Consider the following 18870-nt stretch of genomic DNA (forward strand, 5'->3'; position numbering starts at 1 on the left):
CATTTTGTTATCAAATATGTAAAAGTAAGAGAAGTGATTTAAACAGAGAATAAATTACCTTTGTGAAGAGAGAACTGAATCCATCTCCTGGAATGCACCAAATTTTCCTTCTTCCCTTGCTCGCATGTAATCGGCTGTCCGTTGCGGTGCGGTAGACAAAAACACTGGTTCCATGTCGCGATCTCTGGAATTTCGGCATCAATAATTGTAACTGCCATTACTACATCATTCCTCTATTTCTGCCATTCTTTCAGCTTTTATTTCCCATTATAAAACTTTGTTTGTTGGCAAGAAAAAACTAATCAAAAATATTCAGGACATAATTAGTAGGTTTTTTTTCATACCAAAACTAGTTTTTTTTTTTTTTCTTTAATTTTACGTTATTTATAAAATGTGAAGGGATGTATGCGACATATATATATATATATATATATATATATATATATATATATATATATATATCCACACATACATCAGTTGACCTATTCATTTGTAATACTTTATAAAATTTACAATTACCTGCTCAGAGTTTGAAACGGTTCTTCAACGGGTCGTGACAAATCGAAACATCGTTCATCATTCTTCCCTGCATTCATATTACGATAACTTTGTTCACCAACACCTTGAAAATGACAACTTTTATTTTTTCCAAGACTATACTTTTAAGTTTTTGAAGGGAATTCTGCACAGCTCATTATGCTATTGTTTAACAACTGACAAAAGACAATGGTAGTTGAATATGTAATGTCGAAACGAGACACTTGAAAGTTCACAAAGTTCAGGAAACAAGTTTGCGATAAGAGGCAGAATACCTTTCAAATACGAAATACAAGAAATGGATCAGTTGAGGTAGCCACTCAAGAAAGAGACGAAAAAACAAAAGAAATGATGCTCTTCCGGATATCACCTGTATGCTGATGATTCTCTCCCATTTCCGGTTTTCCACCTTTGATTGATTTTTTCAGGCAGCATCCAGTATTCGCATCTACCTTCTCAACTGACTCCCAACTTTGCGGCAATCGTTCCATTTCCTCGGATCGCTCCAGGACTGTTGCGGATGTGAAAATTTTTTGTGATGCTTTTTGTTGCCTGTCAGCTATATTATCTGATATAAGCCGACCATAAGATGCTATTACTGGAGCTTCGAAGTTTGGTCCTTTAACTGTCCCCAGTAATTCATCTTCATGTTTCAAATATCCATTGGAACAGAGTTGATCTGAATCGTATTTATTTCTAAGGTATCCACCAGATGGTATTGGGTCATGCATCGAAGAACAAGACTCGGAAGTTGTTTTAACCAAATCAATATCACTTTTCGATGTTTTAGTTCCATCTGATTTCATCGATTCTTCACCAAAATATTTTAGTTGCGTTTGCCTTTGGTCTGTTGACGCAACACTTTCCGTACCGTATTGTCGAACACTGTAGCTACTTGAATCCAAATCACGATATTCACTTGAAAATTTAGTATCATAGCTGCGACTATCTGTTATAAAACTACTGCCACTTTCTAACTGACCGAATGATTTGACCCTATTAATGTCATAGTCCATAATTCTTGATGAAGGTATTCGAGAATCTTCCAGAAACGATAGGTAACTATGTGAACCTGCACGTAGATCACTGGGGTTAGACGGTACTGATGAAGTCAGTTCTTTGGATTTCGGAATTTCAAAAGCTCTGACTTCTGTATACATTGATGGTGTAGCAGTCCGTTCATCATGTGGCAAATTCGTCATTGTTCCTTTTGCATACTCATATGTCCTAGCCGGTGACACGTTGTTATAACGTGTTTCGGCTGTATAGGTGGACGTCACGATACCTCGTCCATCATCTGCAATTGCAATACACTGTCTCTATCTACTTCACTGGATATCCCTTTCTATTTAATGTGCAATTGTCATTTAAATCGATGCAATCACAAGTACAAACCTGTAAAAGTTCGACTACTGACTGTTTGACCAGATGCCACATTAGCACCAGCAACTGTACCATTACCATACTGGGCTACCATATAACCTAGTCGATCATCTTTCTTATCAATTAAACATGAAGATGTTTGATCAGTTTCTCGTTCTTTTTCTCGTGCTAATGGATCGTAATCATCAATTTTTCGTAATCTAAATTATACAAGTTTTATCCAAAGCGAATAAAAAGAAAAAAAAAAAGACCAAAAGTTGGAAGGTAAGTGAATTAAGATTTTTTATTTCAGACAAGCTGAATCTATTGAAAATGTTGTTTCAAGTTCGAAACTTATCAAATTTTTGACCATTTTTGTAATTTTCCAAAAGTGAAAGAATAAATCAGCATGGAAAATCTTTCACCATCAACTATTGATAAATGTAAGTAGATGAAGATTGGTTCGCTATTTTTTGCTGCATTTATACAAAAACTATGAAAGATAAAATCGCTTTTTAAGTTCATGGAATTTGATTCGAAGCAATAATGGAACAATAATTTTAGAAACACAGTTTAACAGTCAAATAGCGCCTTGAGCAGAATTCTTAATAACACACCTATACCGATTTTCAATGTTAAGAGGAGCAGTTTTGAGTTCGGCTTTTCGTAATAAATCTGGTGATTTAGGACGTTCTGGAAGAGATGATCGATCAAGCGACTTTTCTCTTGTGTGTTTCAGGAGTGCGGAAGAACCGGATGATTCAGCACCATCTTCCATGGATAAGCCACAAGATATCGGCTTTTGCACTGCAAAATAGGGCTTTATGGAGGATTTTGGCTGGGAAATTCTAAACACTGCTCATGAATCTTTCATATAACTTGAAGTTATCAAGTTTTTTCCCTGCATTAACTGTTCCTCACTTGTAGTTTAAATTGGAATCATAAAACGTCAGCTGGAAGCAAGAACAAAAGCTTTCAATAGAGGTCAAATTTGTTATTCGATCAGTAATACGGTTAAATCTGAATGAATTAATTTCCTATTATCAGACAAACATTTCTAGCATGAATAGGCAACTGGGAACATTAAGTTAGTTAATCTTTTCTTTGTATCTCTTTAATGTATATGAAGATTTGAACATCTTACCCTCTTCATCACATAGTTTTTTTGGATAAATTAAAAAAAAATCTATAAAATAGTTCCAAACATGCAACAAAATAGTAAACAAGTAGAAAAGATAAGAGAGAAATCAATATTTTGATATGATGAGCTTATCTATTGTGTGGTAATATTAAACAGAAGAAAACTTAGAACAAGTCCATAAGAGAATTGAGAAATTAATTTTTCATATATAATATAAAAATCTGTCTGTTTCAAAATTTAAAAAATACATGAATAAGATAACTGGCAACAACTTTTTCCTTCCTTATATGCCCCACCTTTACTGATTCATAAATATGGCGATAACAAAGAATGTATGATACAATCCATTCGATTTGTACCACTAACCCACCCAGATGTTAAAGGTTTTAATATACTAAAACAGGACTTAATATTTATTTTGAAATATTTATGAGAGGCATATATATCTAATTTAGATAGAAAACTTTACGTGAGGACAAGCATAAGGAAATTGTTTGGGATGCAACCGTCAACTGTCAGTCTTGTAAGAATGTTTCTGCAATTTTTTCATTCTCATACTTCCTACCTCTTTCGAACGAAGGGAAGAATTTATCAAAGTAGTTATATTTCGTTTCATACAGATCTTCATTACCTACCCAGCAGAATTTAATTTTTAATTATCAGTCAAAAATTAAGTTCAGCTGAGAAGTTAAGCGCAGCAATTTTTAAACATTATCTTGATTCACTGAAGAAAAAGATTAAAAAGGCCGCAGGAGAGGAGAAGAAATTAACAATGGCAAGCTAAAAACGCAAGCAAAGATATATATATTTATTTATTGTTATATTTGAAGGCTCTAAATTATACAAATTAAAAACCAAGCAAGGATACCATTAATTTCTAATCTACTATTCGTTTTGCAAACATAAAGTTTTTGCGCCCGCTATATGTATATATATATATATATATTTTTTTTTTCTAAAATATTTTCTGGATTATGAAAAAAATTTTTTAAGGTGAAATTATTTCTGTCATCTACTGCTTTGTGCGAATTTTTTTTTTTTTATAACTTTTTTTTTATAATTTTTTTATAACGAATTTTTTTATAACTGCATTATTAGGGGCAGCAACAATACAATACATCAGTCATTTTGGAGAAAATTTGGGTGTAGATTCTATTGAATAATACTTCCCTCACTGATGATTATTTCACGAAAACCGGATAACGAGGACCAGTTTATAACTAATGAAGACCTTATTAGGTGTGAGATGACTAAGCAACAATAGCTGATAACATCAAAACATGACATTACAACTATGTCATAACATAGTGAATGTCAATCTTTTTGCATATTGTGTCTTTAAAATCATATATGTAAAAGTTCGCATATTTGTTTATTTTTAGACAAATAAATGAAATACATCAATAAAGAAAACCATAATCTGTCGAGAAATGACCTATTTCAAGTCAAAAAATATTACTGCCACTGAAGATGGACGCAATAATGTGAATTGGAGAATATTACGAGAGAAACTTCTACAAGACTTCTGGTAAGCTTTGCACAATGAATTATTTGCCAATCAGACTATTTCCCGGTACGATACATTATGTTCAGTTTTCAATCAATTGTACAATTATTCTTTTCTGAATTATTACTGGTAATTTTGTTCGCTATATCAGTCGAGAATGAAAAATTTGGTTTCTACTGTAACCATTGTTCTACTAATTGGCTACATAAGCTTTATTAATTTTCTGAAATTAATTTAACTGAAAATACAAGTTTTTAAATTTTGATAACCTGGAGATGAAGATGTAATTGTAGCTGTCTGTTGCGAAATTATAGATGTTGAAACACTTTGACCGACCTGCTTCGGTAAAATATCAACACGAATAGGACACCCTGAAAAATACATCAATACATTTGCAATGTCAGCAGAAAAAAAGTATCATCGATATACATCGAGATTTCTTTCTCTGAAGATTCTCGTAAGTATTAAAAAGTATGACTCATGACTCAGACTATGTCCATAAAAAATATGACTCAGACTATGTCCATTTAAAATTGCTATTACAGTTGTTACATTTCAGTCTGTATTGATTTGATATCATCTGAATATAACATCAGAATGAAAAATTAATGGAATGATACTTCTCAATAGCAATTCTATGAAATGTAATATTAGACTGAATGAATATTTGTAGGACAAAGATAATAATGAATTTGATAACAAAGACAATATAAAGTCATTTAATGATATGTTCCAAAATTTTGATTAGAATTTGAAATTTTACAACATTTCATACCAAAAAATATTCAGCGCTTCTAGAAGCTAAAAGATTAATTGATAGCGAATGATCGACAAATTCAATGGTACGTACAGAAAACGAAGAAGCAGTCGTATAAAACAAGAAATAGAAAAAGTAGTAAATTTTGGTTTAGAAAATATAATAGGAAGAATGGAATATCATCTCAGCATTGGAAATACAAAGAAATCAGCTTTAATGATAAAGCGCATACACTGATTCAAATGCGCTTCCCTCAAGAAAAAAAAATTCAAAATAGAAAATAAATTCGACATTACCTCTCATTTGCAAAGTTTTTTAAAAGTTTTCATCACACTGATTTCCAAGGCAAAGTAAATTCATGAAAGTTCTTCAATGATTAAAAATGTTTTCGTTCAAACTGTCATTTTTGTAACGGAATTCAAATGCAGACTTCATTTATGACAACTAGAAATATTCAAAAAAATAAACGTGTACTTAAATAGATTTCAACAGAATCTATAGAAAACTTATTATATATAACAAAAAATGAAGGATAAATAAATGCGAAATGCGTTCAATCGCGGGATGAAAAGAAACGAAGGAGATAAAAATAAATATTTACAGGTCTCTAAAAGAATAATTTGTCACTTCTTTTTATGTTACTGCCGAATGAATGGGGAAGTTATAACAGACAATATTGCATTCGCAAAAAGTAACTATGGCCCTTCTTCTGACCGAAACAACTTTCAGTCAATAAATCATTTTTGAATCATTTCATTTATTTGTCCATCCTATTATTTATTGACTAACATGATGTTTATTTGCTTATTTAATCAACTAAGCTTTATTTAACTTACTTTTTATGCAATAAAATTTGTTAACTCACTGATCTTATTTTAATTTGAATGTTTCACTTTATTCTTTGTAGTATATTTCACTGTCAACTTTAGCCCTTTCACTGATAACTTCTACTGATAATGTTACAACATATAAAAATACCATCGCTTCGAATTCAATAAAACAGAGAATTAAATTCTTTTTAAAAAAATGACAACCTTATATGAAATTAATGAAAAGAATTGAAATCAGAAAACATACCCTGCACTTGTTCGCCATTGAATGTTACATCGATAACATATTTGCCTGGATATTGCGGGATAAACGTGACCAAACAACGCCCGGCACCTTGCATTTGTACATTATTTGGTACTTTTCCTTGATTAATACTGATTTCCAGCTGTCCTTTTCCAGCATCAACAGCATCAACTGCAGGCACAACATATAATTGGGATAGGTAATGTCGTTCTTGACTCATTTTTTAAAAATTGATTTCAGAATTACTTTCAGTTACTGTAGCCGAAAAGTTAAAAAATAGACATGAGGAAAATTCGTCAAACAAATCAGAATTTCATGAAATTTATACTGTTGCATTATCTGAGATTGAGATGGATTCACAGTAAGCAAATAACTCAGCAGAAACGTTCTATTAATAGCTGAAAAAAATGATGTACTAATGAAGACACAAAGAATATCAGAAGTAATAAGATGATCGATAACCATCCATAAGTAAATTCAGCATGAAATTTTTTGCTCAGATTATAACATAGGAAATGTTACTTTTGCTGTCACTGTTGTTGTTGTAGATAATACATTGCGGAGTTAACAGATGAGAAGATAATGTGTTAGTTACTATTAGTGATAACGGTGATGATATTACTTAATCGACACTGTCTAGTGTTGACAACAGTGTTGATGATGAGAGGGAATGACAGTAATTGGTTGACAGTGATTACTGTCTATGCAAAATATTCTAGTACTGATAGGCAGTGGGATACCACCTGCCAACCAACCAGCAGCGCCCAGAAAGCAGCTTCCTATTTTGTGGCACAATACCGCAGTGACTGTTGCTTTCCTGTCGTCGATTGAGGGCGACACAAAATGCATGGATGGATAGAAGAGGGAAAATGACAGCATAAAGAACAAAGTGAGCTGCTCCGCCTTCGACGCACACAAACTACTGCAGGAACTAAACTCGATGATGCGGTAATTAAAACAAGAAGCAAAAATGGAACACTGTGACAAAGATGTCCAAGTTTGATCTAACAAATTACCGACGTGTGCAAAAACTGTTACATCGGTAACTTGTTAGGTCAAACTTGGACACGATGGAAGAGGGTAACTTGCATATTCAAGAGAGAGCAAGTGGCTCGAGCTTCGAGAATTTAAATGGCTGGTATAAAAGGTTCGCAGACTCGAACATTTCCTAAACCTAAATAATTTCATCACTAAACTATTTTATTTAAAAATATCCATCAAAAAACCGATATTTTTTTTTTTTGCTGATTCGCCATGGGAATGAACATAAATTTTGCATCAGAACTTTTAATCGGTCGAAGATTGTCATAGGTCACAGGTTGATCCTTAGTTATGATTAAAAAAAGCATTTCAGTATTTTTTAACTTTACTACTGAAGAAAAGAAATATGTGTTGTTATTCCTTCCCACATTTTCTATTTCGCTTCATAATTGCTGGAAGTAGCTAAAATGTTATCAGTATTGACGATAATGCTTACTAATTTTTTTTGTGTACTTTTCTCTTCAATCATCTCAAAAGTAACATTTTATAGCGATCTTATCAAAGAAATTATAGAGCGCTTTTAGGAATCCAATGTACTTCTAGGCTTCTCATTCCTTCCAAAGTTCGATTCTACCCCACTTTCCAACATCTATTCATTATTAAGCTTAAAATATTTTTTTGTTCTTAACAACTCCCATTAAATAAACTTGGAACTACTTTACTTCAATTATTATTAGGTGAAAAGTGTTAAGTATCAATTCAACATTACTTGCTGAAATGATGTGTGCTCGTAAAATATAACATAAGAAAACGGTCTAACGTTAGTTGCAGTGATAAGATAAGCAGAATAGGAGAATGATATGAAATAAACAAACTACGGTAAAATACGATGTTATGAAAGATAAACAGAAACTTTTTTAACTTTAAACCAAGTAACTTGAAAAGAGAAATGCAGAGTTATATGAAACATTATAAATACAAATTAAAATGCACTATCATAGGCACATTACATGCGAATATGACTATAATTAAATTAATATAATACAAAATCTAAAACTCGTTGAACAATTTTAGATTGTTAAACAGATTTTCATTGTATATATTTAATACATAAAACTGCGCAACACAATTTCGCACTTGCATTGGCCGAAAAAAAAAAAAAAAGAACCAAAAATATTGTAATCATGTTTTTCTATGAACTCCGAGGTAAACAATTTCTTGAGTATAATAAAGTGAAATCAGTTTTACTTATTAATAGCAAAATATTCTTCAGAGAAAAGAAATGTGATGAAAAAAAGTCTGGGCGATCGACCATGCATGAATTCTTAGATTTTTGTTCAACTTAGACTCTTTAGACTTCAGGAATGAAAAGAGAAGGGTTGATACGTGGAGAAATTAGTATATTTTGAACCTAAATGAGATCTGTAATATCACCAATGATATTGAAAAACTTTGATAACTATGCAGTAATTTTTTTGAACAGAGCATCAAGGTTAATCAAATCAGAAGACGATTTCAGTAAAGTAATGGGAAAAATAATACATGCATTTGGAACTAACAAAATATGTGAACATTTATGAGGAGGTTACCTGTCCTAATTCGTCCTTCATAAAGTAAACAAGGATTTACACCGCTATATAATTATCAACAAATCAGTAGTGCATGAAACGAATCCCAGTAAACCTGTCCCTTTCATCACTCAAGCTGAATACAACAATACTGTTCCTTTTTATATCAACAAAAAAAAAAAAAAAAAAAACATTCTTTAAAAAAAATTAAAAATTGAAAAAACCTTGAAATATACCTTGCAACTATAATATATACTACAAACTTTTGTAATGTCATCTGAAATGATTTTCATATGAAATTTAGTAAGAATTTTTTTTTTTTTTTTAAAGTGAAAGCTCATAAGGCAGTAAATTCGACTTGATCTGCTCGTGTTTTACGATTAAATACAATTTTCGAAAAAATTTGATGGATTAAACGATGATTAAGACTAAAATTTTTATTGATATTTTATTGAAAAATTAAGCTATGTTATTTATTGCTTTGTATTTATGAAAGTGTTTATCCAACTTAGGTGCTTTATTATCTGAAGACAGTTCTATAAGTTCTGGAATCAAAATTACCAACCATAAAATTTAATTTTACAGTGAAAATCTTAGTCTTAATTCGGCATTGAATCCATTATTAACATTCGTTCCACCGAAACCGAAGATAGCTTTAACTAGTTGGACCAGTCAGAAACTCTTTAATTATATGAAAAATGTTATGCGATCAATATCGCATGACACATTTCAAATCTTTTTTATAAACAAGAAAGAAACACATTCATTTCCATTACCATTCCAAACAACAAAGAGGATTTAAATTTTGAGACTTCCAGATTTTAAACTTAAAAATTGTCTCAAAAAGCTCACGAAATAATATCAGTGAGTAATGAATAAATATGAATAAAAAATATTAGTTAAAAAAAAATAAAATAAAGAAAGCGATGTAGTTGAACTCTGTCACTGAATTCAAATTTCATATTAAAGTGGTATAAGTAAGACTAAATAAAGGATAGCATAATCTCACTTTAATGAAGGTTATACTCTATCATACTGGAAATTTTGTACTGGAAAGGAAGTAGAAACAAACAGACAGAGCATTTCAAAATTAATAGTCTGAAGACGATTATATAGATAGATTTAAATTAAGGTGAATATAAAAATGCTCACCAATAAACTGCACAGGTTGTCCAGGTGTACCACCACCAAGAGGTTCAATTTTAACATTTTCAGCGGAATATCCCGAAACAGTTAGAGGATATGGATCGATTTTTTTACCACAAATTGCCATTTCGAGGTGATGATCACCAACCTGCAAAAAAAAGAAATTGAAATACGAACTAATAATGTCATATAAAAGGTTGGCTAAGTAATAGAGGGATCGAAAATGCAAGGAAATTTGGATGAAATCCACTAATCCCTTGATCAGTTAAAGATAACTTTGAGACTGCATAATCTTCTTATAGATAATATAAATAGAAAGAAAAAATAAAGTGACAAAAGTGAAAATTGCATATCATTAATTTTATTACTAACTAGCAAAACTTCGTGACCGACTATGGCATAACTAACTTTGTTAATAACATATTCACAGATCAGCTTGTTATCACCTCGTCGATAAACACTTATGGGTAAATCAGTGCCATCGGGACCTAAAAAAATTAGCATTTTTCCAAAAAGTTATGAACTCTAAAAGATTTCTTACAGCTACGAAAAAAAAAATTGAAATAAATGATAAAAAAGAGGAACAATGGAATGGACTGCACTGTATCTTATGAAGTTTTGGCATTTCAAAAAATTCTAAAAGCTTGCCATATATTCGTGCTTGTACATCAGTTTCTGTAATACCATCACCAGTTATTTCGAATGCGGTAGGTTTACCAACGGAAGCACGTTGTAATCCTATTCCGGCTAATTCTGTATACCAGGATTCGGTCTTCTCAAATCTAAATTATTTTCCATAAAAGAATGACATAATTTATATGAAAGTATTTAAATGTGATTTAGTTTTTTCTCATGCGCTTAGAGTGTTTAGTAATCTTTTTAAGAAAATCAATTTGCGTGATAACAGTGCAACTTGTCTGAATTAAGAACTCATTACTAGCACCTTGTAAGGACTCTGAAGTTCATGATAACTTAAACCAAAACAGCACTTTCAACTTGGACATCTATAAGGTGCAACAGAAATTTGTAGAGATACTGAAGTTGAAATGAATTATTTAAGCGCCTTTTTTAAAGCTAATCCACTAGATGAAAACAAGTACCATACCGTCTACTTTCGATGCTTCGTACCATTCGTTCTTCCACATCATAATTTGAATTTGTTTGGTGCTGGGAACCTCTAACCTGAATTTTCCACGGTGACATTCTGACATTTTCACCATTAAACCGCATTTCAACAATATGTATTATTGCCTGCAAAAAATGTTTAATTTAAAATTCATTTGTATAAGCGATTATTGCCAAATCGACCTCGCAATTCTACTGATTTGCACAAGATGAGAAATTGGTTGAGGACACTTCGTTTGTCACTTATTACAAATAATTCAAAACTTTCGACAAATTTCATTTTAACAAATTCTTAATTTGCAAAATAAAGTAGATATGTATATAGCAGCTAATAATTAGGTATAGCTGACTGTGACACAAGTTATTTTACTTCGAACTTCATGACATCAATATTTCGTCCTAAGCATTGCCTATTTTCTCGGAATGTGTTAGATTATAAGATGGTTCTATGTGAGATCATAAGTTTCAGTTACTTCACTAGAAGAGAACCTGAGTGGGAGTGAATGAAGCCAGATAATGTCGTCCTCCCAGTTCACGTACACGACATGCCACACGGCCACCGTTTATCATAATTTCTAGATTGCCAGATCCTGCCGCACTCGCATCAACTGCAAAAAAGTATGCATAATCTTATTCTAAAGCTGTTTTAACAAATTATTATTTCTATAAAATTTTAGCAAAATTTCCATAAAAAATATTGGACCGACAATCTAATATATCCTAAAACGCTTCTCGAACCTAAGATATGTGTACATCAAATATTGAACAAATGTCCTTAATTACCTAAAGTTCGTAAATCCAATCATGTAAAACTATGAAATCAACCAAAAGATTACAGAAATCAATGCTTCAATGAAATCACTTTGATCTTCTAAGGCCTTCTTTTACAAACAGACGAAAAAAGAAACACATTTAAATTCTTTATCAACATCCAGTTATTGGCTTTTTAACCATGAAACAATTTAAAAGGTCAGTTAAAACAATGGTAGAATTTAAAATTAACATTCTAAAATACGAGAGAACATCTTTGGAAATAGTAGAGAAGAATGTTAAATCAAGATATTGAATAGAACAAAGTGTAAAAAGATATGCCAATGATAGTTTCAAAATGAAATTGAAGGACAGCTACAAAAGCAACAAGAATTCTAATATCTCAGGAACTATGTTCAATTTAAAATAGAATATTAAAATTCTAGAATTGAATTTTTGGATAAAAAGACTGGTGAGAACAAAATTTCCGAATTTTCATTTGAAATTATTTCTAACCGAATAATTAATTCGTTAAAATTAGCTACATTCACTGAAAGAAAAGGAAGGAAAGAATATGAGACAATACATTACCCACCAGTAGAATAAATAAAGTAAACATAGAGAAAAGTTATTTTGGGAACAAACTTACTTTCGAAGGTATAATCCCTAAAAAGTTCATCTGCATTGATGAATTCTGGCATATTCCGGACAGTTACCAAATCTGGATCACCGACATTACATATAAATGGACTTTCGTATACGCTCTGATTGAAGAGTCGTACATCAATAGAATGTTCACCTTCAAATACTTTCATATATTTTTTTACTTACCTTACTAAAAAAAGAAAACTTCATCATTTATTCGACGAATTTATCTTAATCAAATTAAGCTTTTTCTGAGAAGGTGGCAAAGGAAATATTTCTAACATTTTTACTAAATCCGTAGTCGACATGACAAGCTTCCTTATGCATTATAAGAAAGCTTTAATCTTTATTAACAAGCAACAACATACTAATTCATACCGGCTTCAACAGGTTTCCATTCTACTTTGTGAGTTACGTCATCAGTTTGATAAACTCGCGCTCGTTTCGATTTTCCGGAAGGTGCTAAAAAACATAAAGTTAATTGGTAAAAAAATTTTTTTAATATCTTTTCTACTTTTTTTTACATTTTAGTCTCGCTGTCATCCTCATTCCAGCATCGAATCAATCGATCAATACGTATGGATTATATATAATCATATATAAAAAATGCAAACAAAGCGACAATGAATGAATCAGTCAAGAAGATGAACTGCTAAATCAATATCTGCAGGACTGGGATAGAATTAAAAACCTGTATAAAAGTCTTGAAAAATTTCACAGTTTAATTTAGAATCAAAATATCCTCTGAAAATTATAAGTTCAATTTTTGATTTCAAAACTTCAAGGATTTCTATTGACAACGGACGACAGTAGTAAACACATAACAAATTATTATTATACGACTTTGCACTACTAAAGAATTTTTTGACATTAAAGCACTGATGCAAAGATTCATGTGCCGGTAATATTAGTAGCTTATTATCTTGTCAGATTTCATAACTCCTTTCAGCAATTTTAAAACATAAAAATAGCATAATTTGCATGTTTCTGATGGGAAAACTGAGCATCAAAAAATAATAATAGCAGACTTTTAATAATCGCAAAAAATGTTTCAGCTGAAATAATGATTTTTGATAAGTGAAAATAAAAGATTATTCATTCTACTCAAACAATGATATATTCTGGAGCAATAACATGATTTAAAATGTCAATTAAGAGTAAATCTTAATGAAAAACAAAAGAAGACGAGTTCATCCAACTTTTCCCAAAAAAGAAATGCGACAAAAACTAATCTATCCCACTTATTTTGCATGTAGAAACTTTATGTAAGTGTAAAGTAAAGAATAACTTCATAATTTTGAAAGCAAATGCGCAAGAAATATACCAGTGATGGTAACGGTGATATCCTTACATTCAGCACCAACTGCATGAATAAAAAAGGTATTAAGTCGATCAACTGAAGCCATTCGTAAATTTTCGCCGTAAACAGATACTGAGCTTGCATCTGCTATATCCAAGATAAATGGAGAACCTATAATTAGATTATCAATTTAGGTATCAAAATATATCATTTCGAGATGAATAAAGAATTCCTCCCAAGTTTGATTCCTTTCTTGAAGTAATTAAGCGTTCCAGATAAAAAGCTAACAACATGGATGCAAAATTATTAAATATTTAGGAAAACATATAATTCAACATCAGTTAAGATTTAGGCATCTGAACATCTGAAATAGTTGTAACATGTAGCAATAAATGTCCAACATACAGATTTCCAGAGCCGAAAAGCGAAAAATGTAAAATTTACCTTTAACTTCCATATTATTAAAAAGGACATGAATTTTGTATTGTCCAGCACCGTCAGGAGTGAAACTGATCCGATAGACACCCGAATTACCTTGTTCGAGCACCTCACACGGCAAACTTCGACCATGCCGTAATACCGAGACCTATTAATAGGATTCGATATATATTTTTTCATTACGAAGAAGGTAAACATAATTTGATTGTAAATATAATTATTAACAATTCTTATTACAGTGATAGCAAAAACAGATTTTACATGCTTTTCTAAATTTTAAACAGAAAATAGTTGGACAGTTATGGGTAAAATATCAAGAATTTTTGCTGCTAAAAGTTATTTACAACAAATTAAATAAAAAAGATGCACAGCAAAATATAATTTATTAATTGAACGAAAGAATCAAAAGGTTCGCAATCGGTAATACCAAATTAAATTTGAACAATCAGAACCATTTAATGCAGTATATCGCAACTCCCCTTCTATTACTAGAAAAGAACATGGTTAGAAATTTCTTGGCACCGCAGATTAATTGTATTTAATTTGAATGGTCCAGTAAATCACGGAAAACAAAGAATAGCATAGTATCCCCCTTTCGATTTCTTCTCAGTGGATGGTGAAAAATCACTCTAAGATTGAAATCAAAAAATCGAGAAAAGTGCTAATTTTTCTTTTAAATGGTTTTTAAATACAAAAAAAACCATACAGGGAGAACGAGTTTTAAGAAAATGTAGTTATCAAAGAAAATTTATGACCGTATCAAACCTTCTGAGATATTAATTACATCTAACTTAACATGAAAAAAAAAAAATGTCCAGCGCCATACTTATTTTAGGAAAAGGAAATGACCGGATAAGAAAAATGGGAAGAAAATATCTTTGTAAGCTGCCCAAATTCATTCATTCCCGGTCATTTCTTATATCCCATAATATATTATTATTATGCCCAAATTATATGATATCATTGTACTCATACTATGATGTATTGTTACTGTATTCAGATATATATTACTGTATCCAAGCCCAACTACTACTGTGTTGATTATTACTATGCCAATTCTCCACAGCATTCTTGTAATCAGATTGTCTATCACATATTAGTACTATATTCGGACTTACTGAATTCAGATTTTCCATATTATTATTGCACTCAGATTGCTACACAGATCATGTGGTTTATGAATTTGCTGTTTGGTTTAACGGCGTATTCACAGTCTCTTAGCAACTATTCATGTCAGTAATCTTTCTGTTTGTTTGATCTTGAAAATTCGAATTTATTGTATCAAAGACCTAATTTTATAACTAAATTTCAGAATACTAAGGTGTTCCATAAATTTCTTGGAAATATAAGGAAATAATTATTTTCAAAAGAATACCTTGAGAAAACCATCGCCGGCTTGTGACGCATTCACACTGAACTTCAGCTCTTGACCGACCAGCCCTACATCCAAACCATAAACCTAAATTTAGAGAGAAAAATAACTTCGATGTCAATAATTACTTCCAAATTTGCCTTAAATAATCAAACTAATCACGTTTTCGATTTTTATTGTTTCTAGCAAACTCTTTTGTCTACTGAATAAAAATCGAATACCTGAACAAGATTGGCGTCGTAAACTTTACAAGAAAATGGAGAACCTCGAATGTGATCACCATCGTAAAGTATACCAATTTGCCATTTACCTGCAAAAGGTCAGACTGAAATTGAACGAGCAAATGTCATATAATTAATTTTCTATTTACTTACATGAATCAAAAGAACTGATGAGCTATACCAAAATCTCAACGCCGTTTTTTAGGGAGGAAAGGAAAGAACTAAAAGGCAATGATGTCTAGATATGAGGTTTAACAAAGAAAATTTATCCTTCCTTAAATATGGAAATATATTGCTAGATTTTCTTCAAGAATTCAAGAACTGCATTAAAAGTTCTCAAGCCATCATAACAACGTAGTTCTGAAACCTATCATCCAACTTATAATTTCCATCCGATTCATATGATGGATTCTTCCAGTCAGTTTCAAACTTCGTATTAGTATCAAAACTAAATAGTTTAATTAATCATTTAAAACTGCTCTTATTTTGCAACCGTATCCTATGATACTCTTATTTTGTTTTATTTGTACTGTTATTTCCTCAGCATAAAAAAATCCTCCATTATAGTATTTGCAAAAAAAGAGAGAAGAACTGAAAAAATAATATAAAAATGTCAGAAACTTTTAATCTAATATTTAAGCTGAAACTTTATCTTTTAAGTCCTGCTGATAAACGAATAATTTGCTGTGGTAAATGAATTCTTTGAAGATTTCATAAGCTTCTCTTAGCTCCATATATCTTATTCAAAAAGCTTTAGAAATAGATTTTTTTCGGAAAATATCGAATATCGTCTATTAAATTGTCAAACAAGAATTTTAAACCAGAAAGAAAATAAATGTTCATAATTAATAGTACTGAAAAAATAATTGTCATAAATTAATATATAGGAAAGTAAACAACAACCAGATAGATGACTGTCTGGAATCTGAATACTGCCTTAACAACGATATAATAAAATCAGACGGTGACTCAGTTTCGAAATTTGAGCAGAGGTAAGATTTTGAATCTGTTTGATAATTTAATCAAATATAGCAATAAGAAGAAAGACAGCAATTTTGAATTCGTGATCCAGTATTTTAGAGTTAAATTCTGATTGCAGTAAAAAAGGTATCACAGTAAATGTCTATCTGCTAGCAGAAATGATAAATCGAGATCCTAAAATAAAGCCACCAATCAGTAAATTGTAAATTAATTAGTAACGAATAAAAACAAACTAACCAACTTCATTTGGTGTGAAAGTAGCTGTAAAAATGCTTCCTTTCTTGAGTACATGGCAATTTTTGACACATCCTGAAGGCGCAATTGCCTCAACAAGGATGGAACCTGCGGAAGAATCACCATGTGCATTTATCTATAAGTTCTTATCACTAAATTAGAATTATCAATATTTTCAGTTTCATCTTCTTGAGACACGCATTTCTTGTCAAAGAATATATGATTTCTGCTGTGCGATTTATTAGAATAAATCATTTTCTGTGAAAATCAGTTTTTCCGGGTTTATAGAAAACTATTTCTGTTTTGTTTCCTACAAGTTTCTTGCAGTTGAAAATTCTCTTTTAAACTGAATTTATTTGTTGTCAAGTAGTTATGCGATAATGTGATTATAAAAATAATCTGTCCCGCAGCATTTTGGAAACTGTGCCAAATCGCATAGGATTTCAAATATATTTAGAGATATCCAATCACTTACCACTACTTCAACAATCGAACCAATAGAACAAGGTTCGCTTAAACCGGAAAACGAAACATGCCCAATATCGGGCACCGGATAGAGGTCCATATCGTCGTCGCTGTTGTTGTCGTGGTCGTCGTTGTTGCTATTTTTCCTGTTTTTATTTGTTTGATTCTATTTTAGAGCTTATAATTGATGTTGATTTTAAAATTTGAAGCGTTGCAAAGTCGATTGTTGTTCTAATTCTCGACACAATATTCGAACCTGAAATTTGTGATAAAAATTAAGATGTTTGAAAGACATGGTTCTAAAATGGCGCAAGCAGTAATAAACATAAAATCGGTAATAGTTAATCAGGTTTATGTATACAAAAAATCGATCTAGAAGGAATCAAAAATATGGACCAAATAAAAATATGCGATTATTGTAATCGATAAAAGATAGCACCATTTTCATTCTTTTTTATGTTATATTATTTTACAACACTATGATGCTATTTTCAATAAATTAAACATATTTTTCATATTTTTTCAATAAATTACGCATGGGAGATATTTCAACTCATTTACATACTACTTAAGAGAAAAGTTCCTTTGATTTCTTAGTTTTAAAGGACTTTTTGAAATGAATTTTGATTTAAGAGTTTAAATGCTATTAAAAATCATTTGAAACAACAATAGAGGAAAGTGGGGAAACTGGAAATAGCATGAAAGGGGAAGTTTCTCGGGAGTGTTATATCGCATGACTAACCCATTCACATTTACCAACCAGCAACAGCATCATCATCACTCCAAAAATGTTCCAATTCATTTCACGGGTTGAATTTCTGAACTATGGATGGAAGAAAGGAAAGGAAGGGAAGGATAGCACTAATGCAAGGAATTCCTTTCCACCATGTGTCAAACACTGTCAGAAATACCACTCAACATACAAGAATGCGTTACAGGTGAAAAAAAGAAAGAGAAAAAACCGATGGATACATTTCCACACCTTGATAAATTGCATTCCTCAGTCAAATTAATTCCCAAAACAGGTAAATTTTTACTATAGTTAAAATGGAACTTATCGAAAAAAAATGCATGGATGATAGAAACTGTACATATTGCACTAATGGTTCCGAATCGATTGATACATCCTTCTTGAAACAAATTAGATAAGCTACAGAACCAGTTTTAACTCGTAAAGCCAATGAGTAATAAGCGCTTAAAACTATGTTGATCAAACAAAAACAAATTTTTTTAGCATTTTTTTTATTGTACAATCAAAACAGTTCA

General features: G+C 31.1%; 1 protein-coding gene and 2 non-coding genes across 8 annotated transcripts in view; 1 reads left to right on the top strand and 2 right to left on the bottom strand.

Moving 5' to 3' along the window:
• The window catches only part of Bma-fln-2 (Uncharacterized protein), a gene marked incomplete at both ends in the record, with an annotated part of 34622 nt that extends 16918 nt beyond the window's left edge, over window positions 1-17704 (bottom strand). For 2 of the 6 annotated variants that reach the window (XM_043075421.1, XM_043075419.1), the window contains 20 exons: window positions 59-184; window positions 520-622; window positions 908-1834; window positions 1933-2120; window positions 2517-2706; window positions 4817-4918; window positions 6382-6549; window positions 10080-10221; window positions 10482-10561; window positions 10722-10855; window positions 11179-11324; window positions 11688-11806; window positions 12598-12747; window positions 12972-13055; window positions 13918-14064; window positions 14338-14479; window positions 15707-15790; window positions 15925-16013; window positions 17143-17275; window positions 17615-17704. In XM_043075421.1, coding sequence (XP_042931355.1) covers window positions 59-184; window positions 520-622; window positions 908-1834; window positions 1933-2120; window positions 2517-2706; window positions 4817-4918; window positions 6382-6549; window positions 10080-10221; window positions 10482-10561; window positions 10722-10855; window positions 11179-11324; window positions 11688-11806; window positions 12598-12747; window positions 12972-13055; window positions 13918-14064; window positions 14338-14479; window positions 15707-15790; window positions 15925-16013; window positions 17143-17275; window positions 17615-17704 — 3344 coding nt within the window. Of the gene's footprint in view, window positions 1-58; window positions 185-519; window positions 623-907; window positions 1835-1932; window positions 2121-2516; window positions 2707-4816; window positions 4919-6381; window positions 6550-10079; window positions 10222-10481; window positions 10562-10721; window positions 10856-11178; window positions 11325-11687; window positions 11807-12597; window positions 12748-12971; window positions 13056-13917; window positions 14065-14337; window positions 14480-15706; window positions 15791-15924; window positions 16014-17142; window positions 17276-17614 lie in introns of those variants that run through there. The other 4 variants (XM_043075422.1, XM_043075420.1, XM_043075423.1 and 1 more) reach the window with 3 other exon arrangements.
• Window positions 7366-7446, bottom strand: Bma-mir-5880.2. Its single transcript, XR_006228177.1, has one exon. It is a non-coding gene; the product is annotated as a pre-microRNA Bma-mir-5880.2 (primary transcript).
• Window positions 7367-7448, top strand: Bma-mir-5880.1. Its single transcript, XR_006228178.1, has one exon. It is a non-coding gene; the product is annotated as a pre-microRNA Bma-mir-5880.1 (primary transcript).
• Window positions 17705-18870: the final 1166 nt, after the last annotated feature.

The sequence above is a fragment of the Brugia malayi genome (assembly GCF_000002995.4).
Source record: "Brugia malayi strain FR3 genome assembly, contig: Bm_v4_ChrX_scaffold_001, whole genome shotgun sequence".
In the NCBI taxonomy this organism is placed as follows: Eukaryota; Metazoa; Nematoda; class Chromadorea; order Rhabditida; family Onchocercidae; genus Brugia; species Brugia malayi.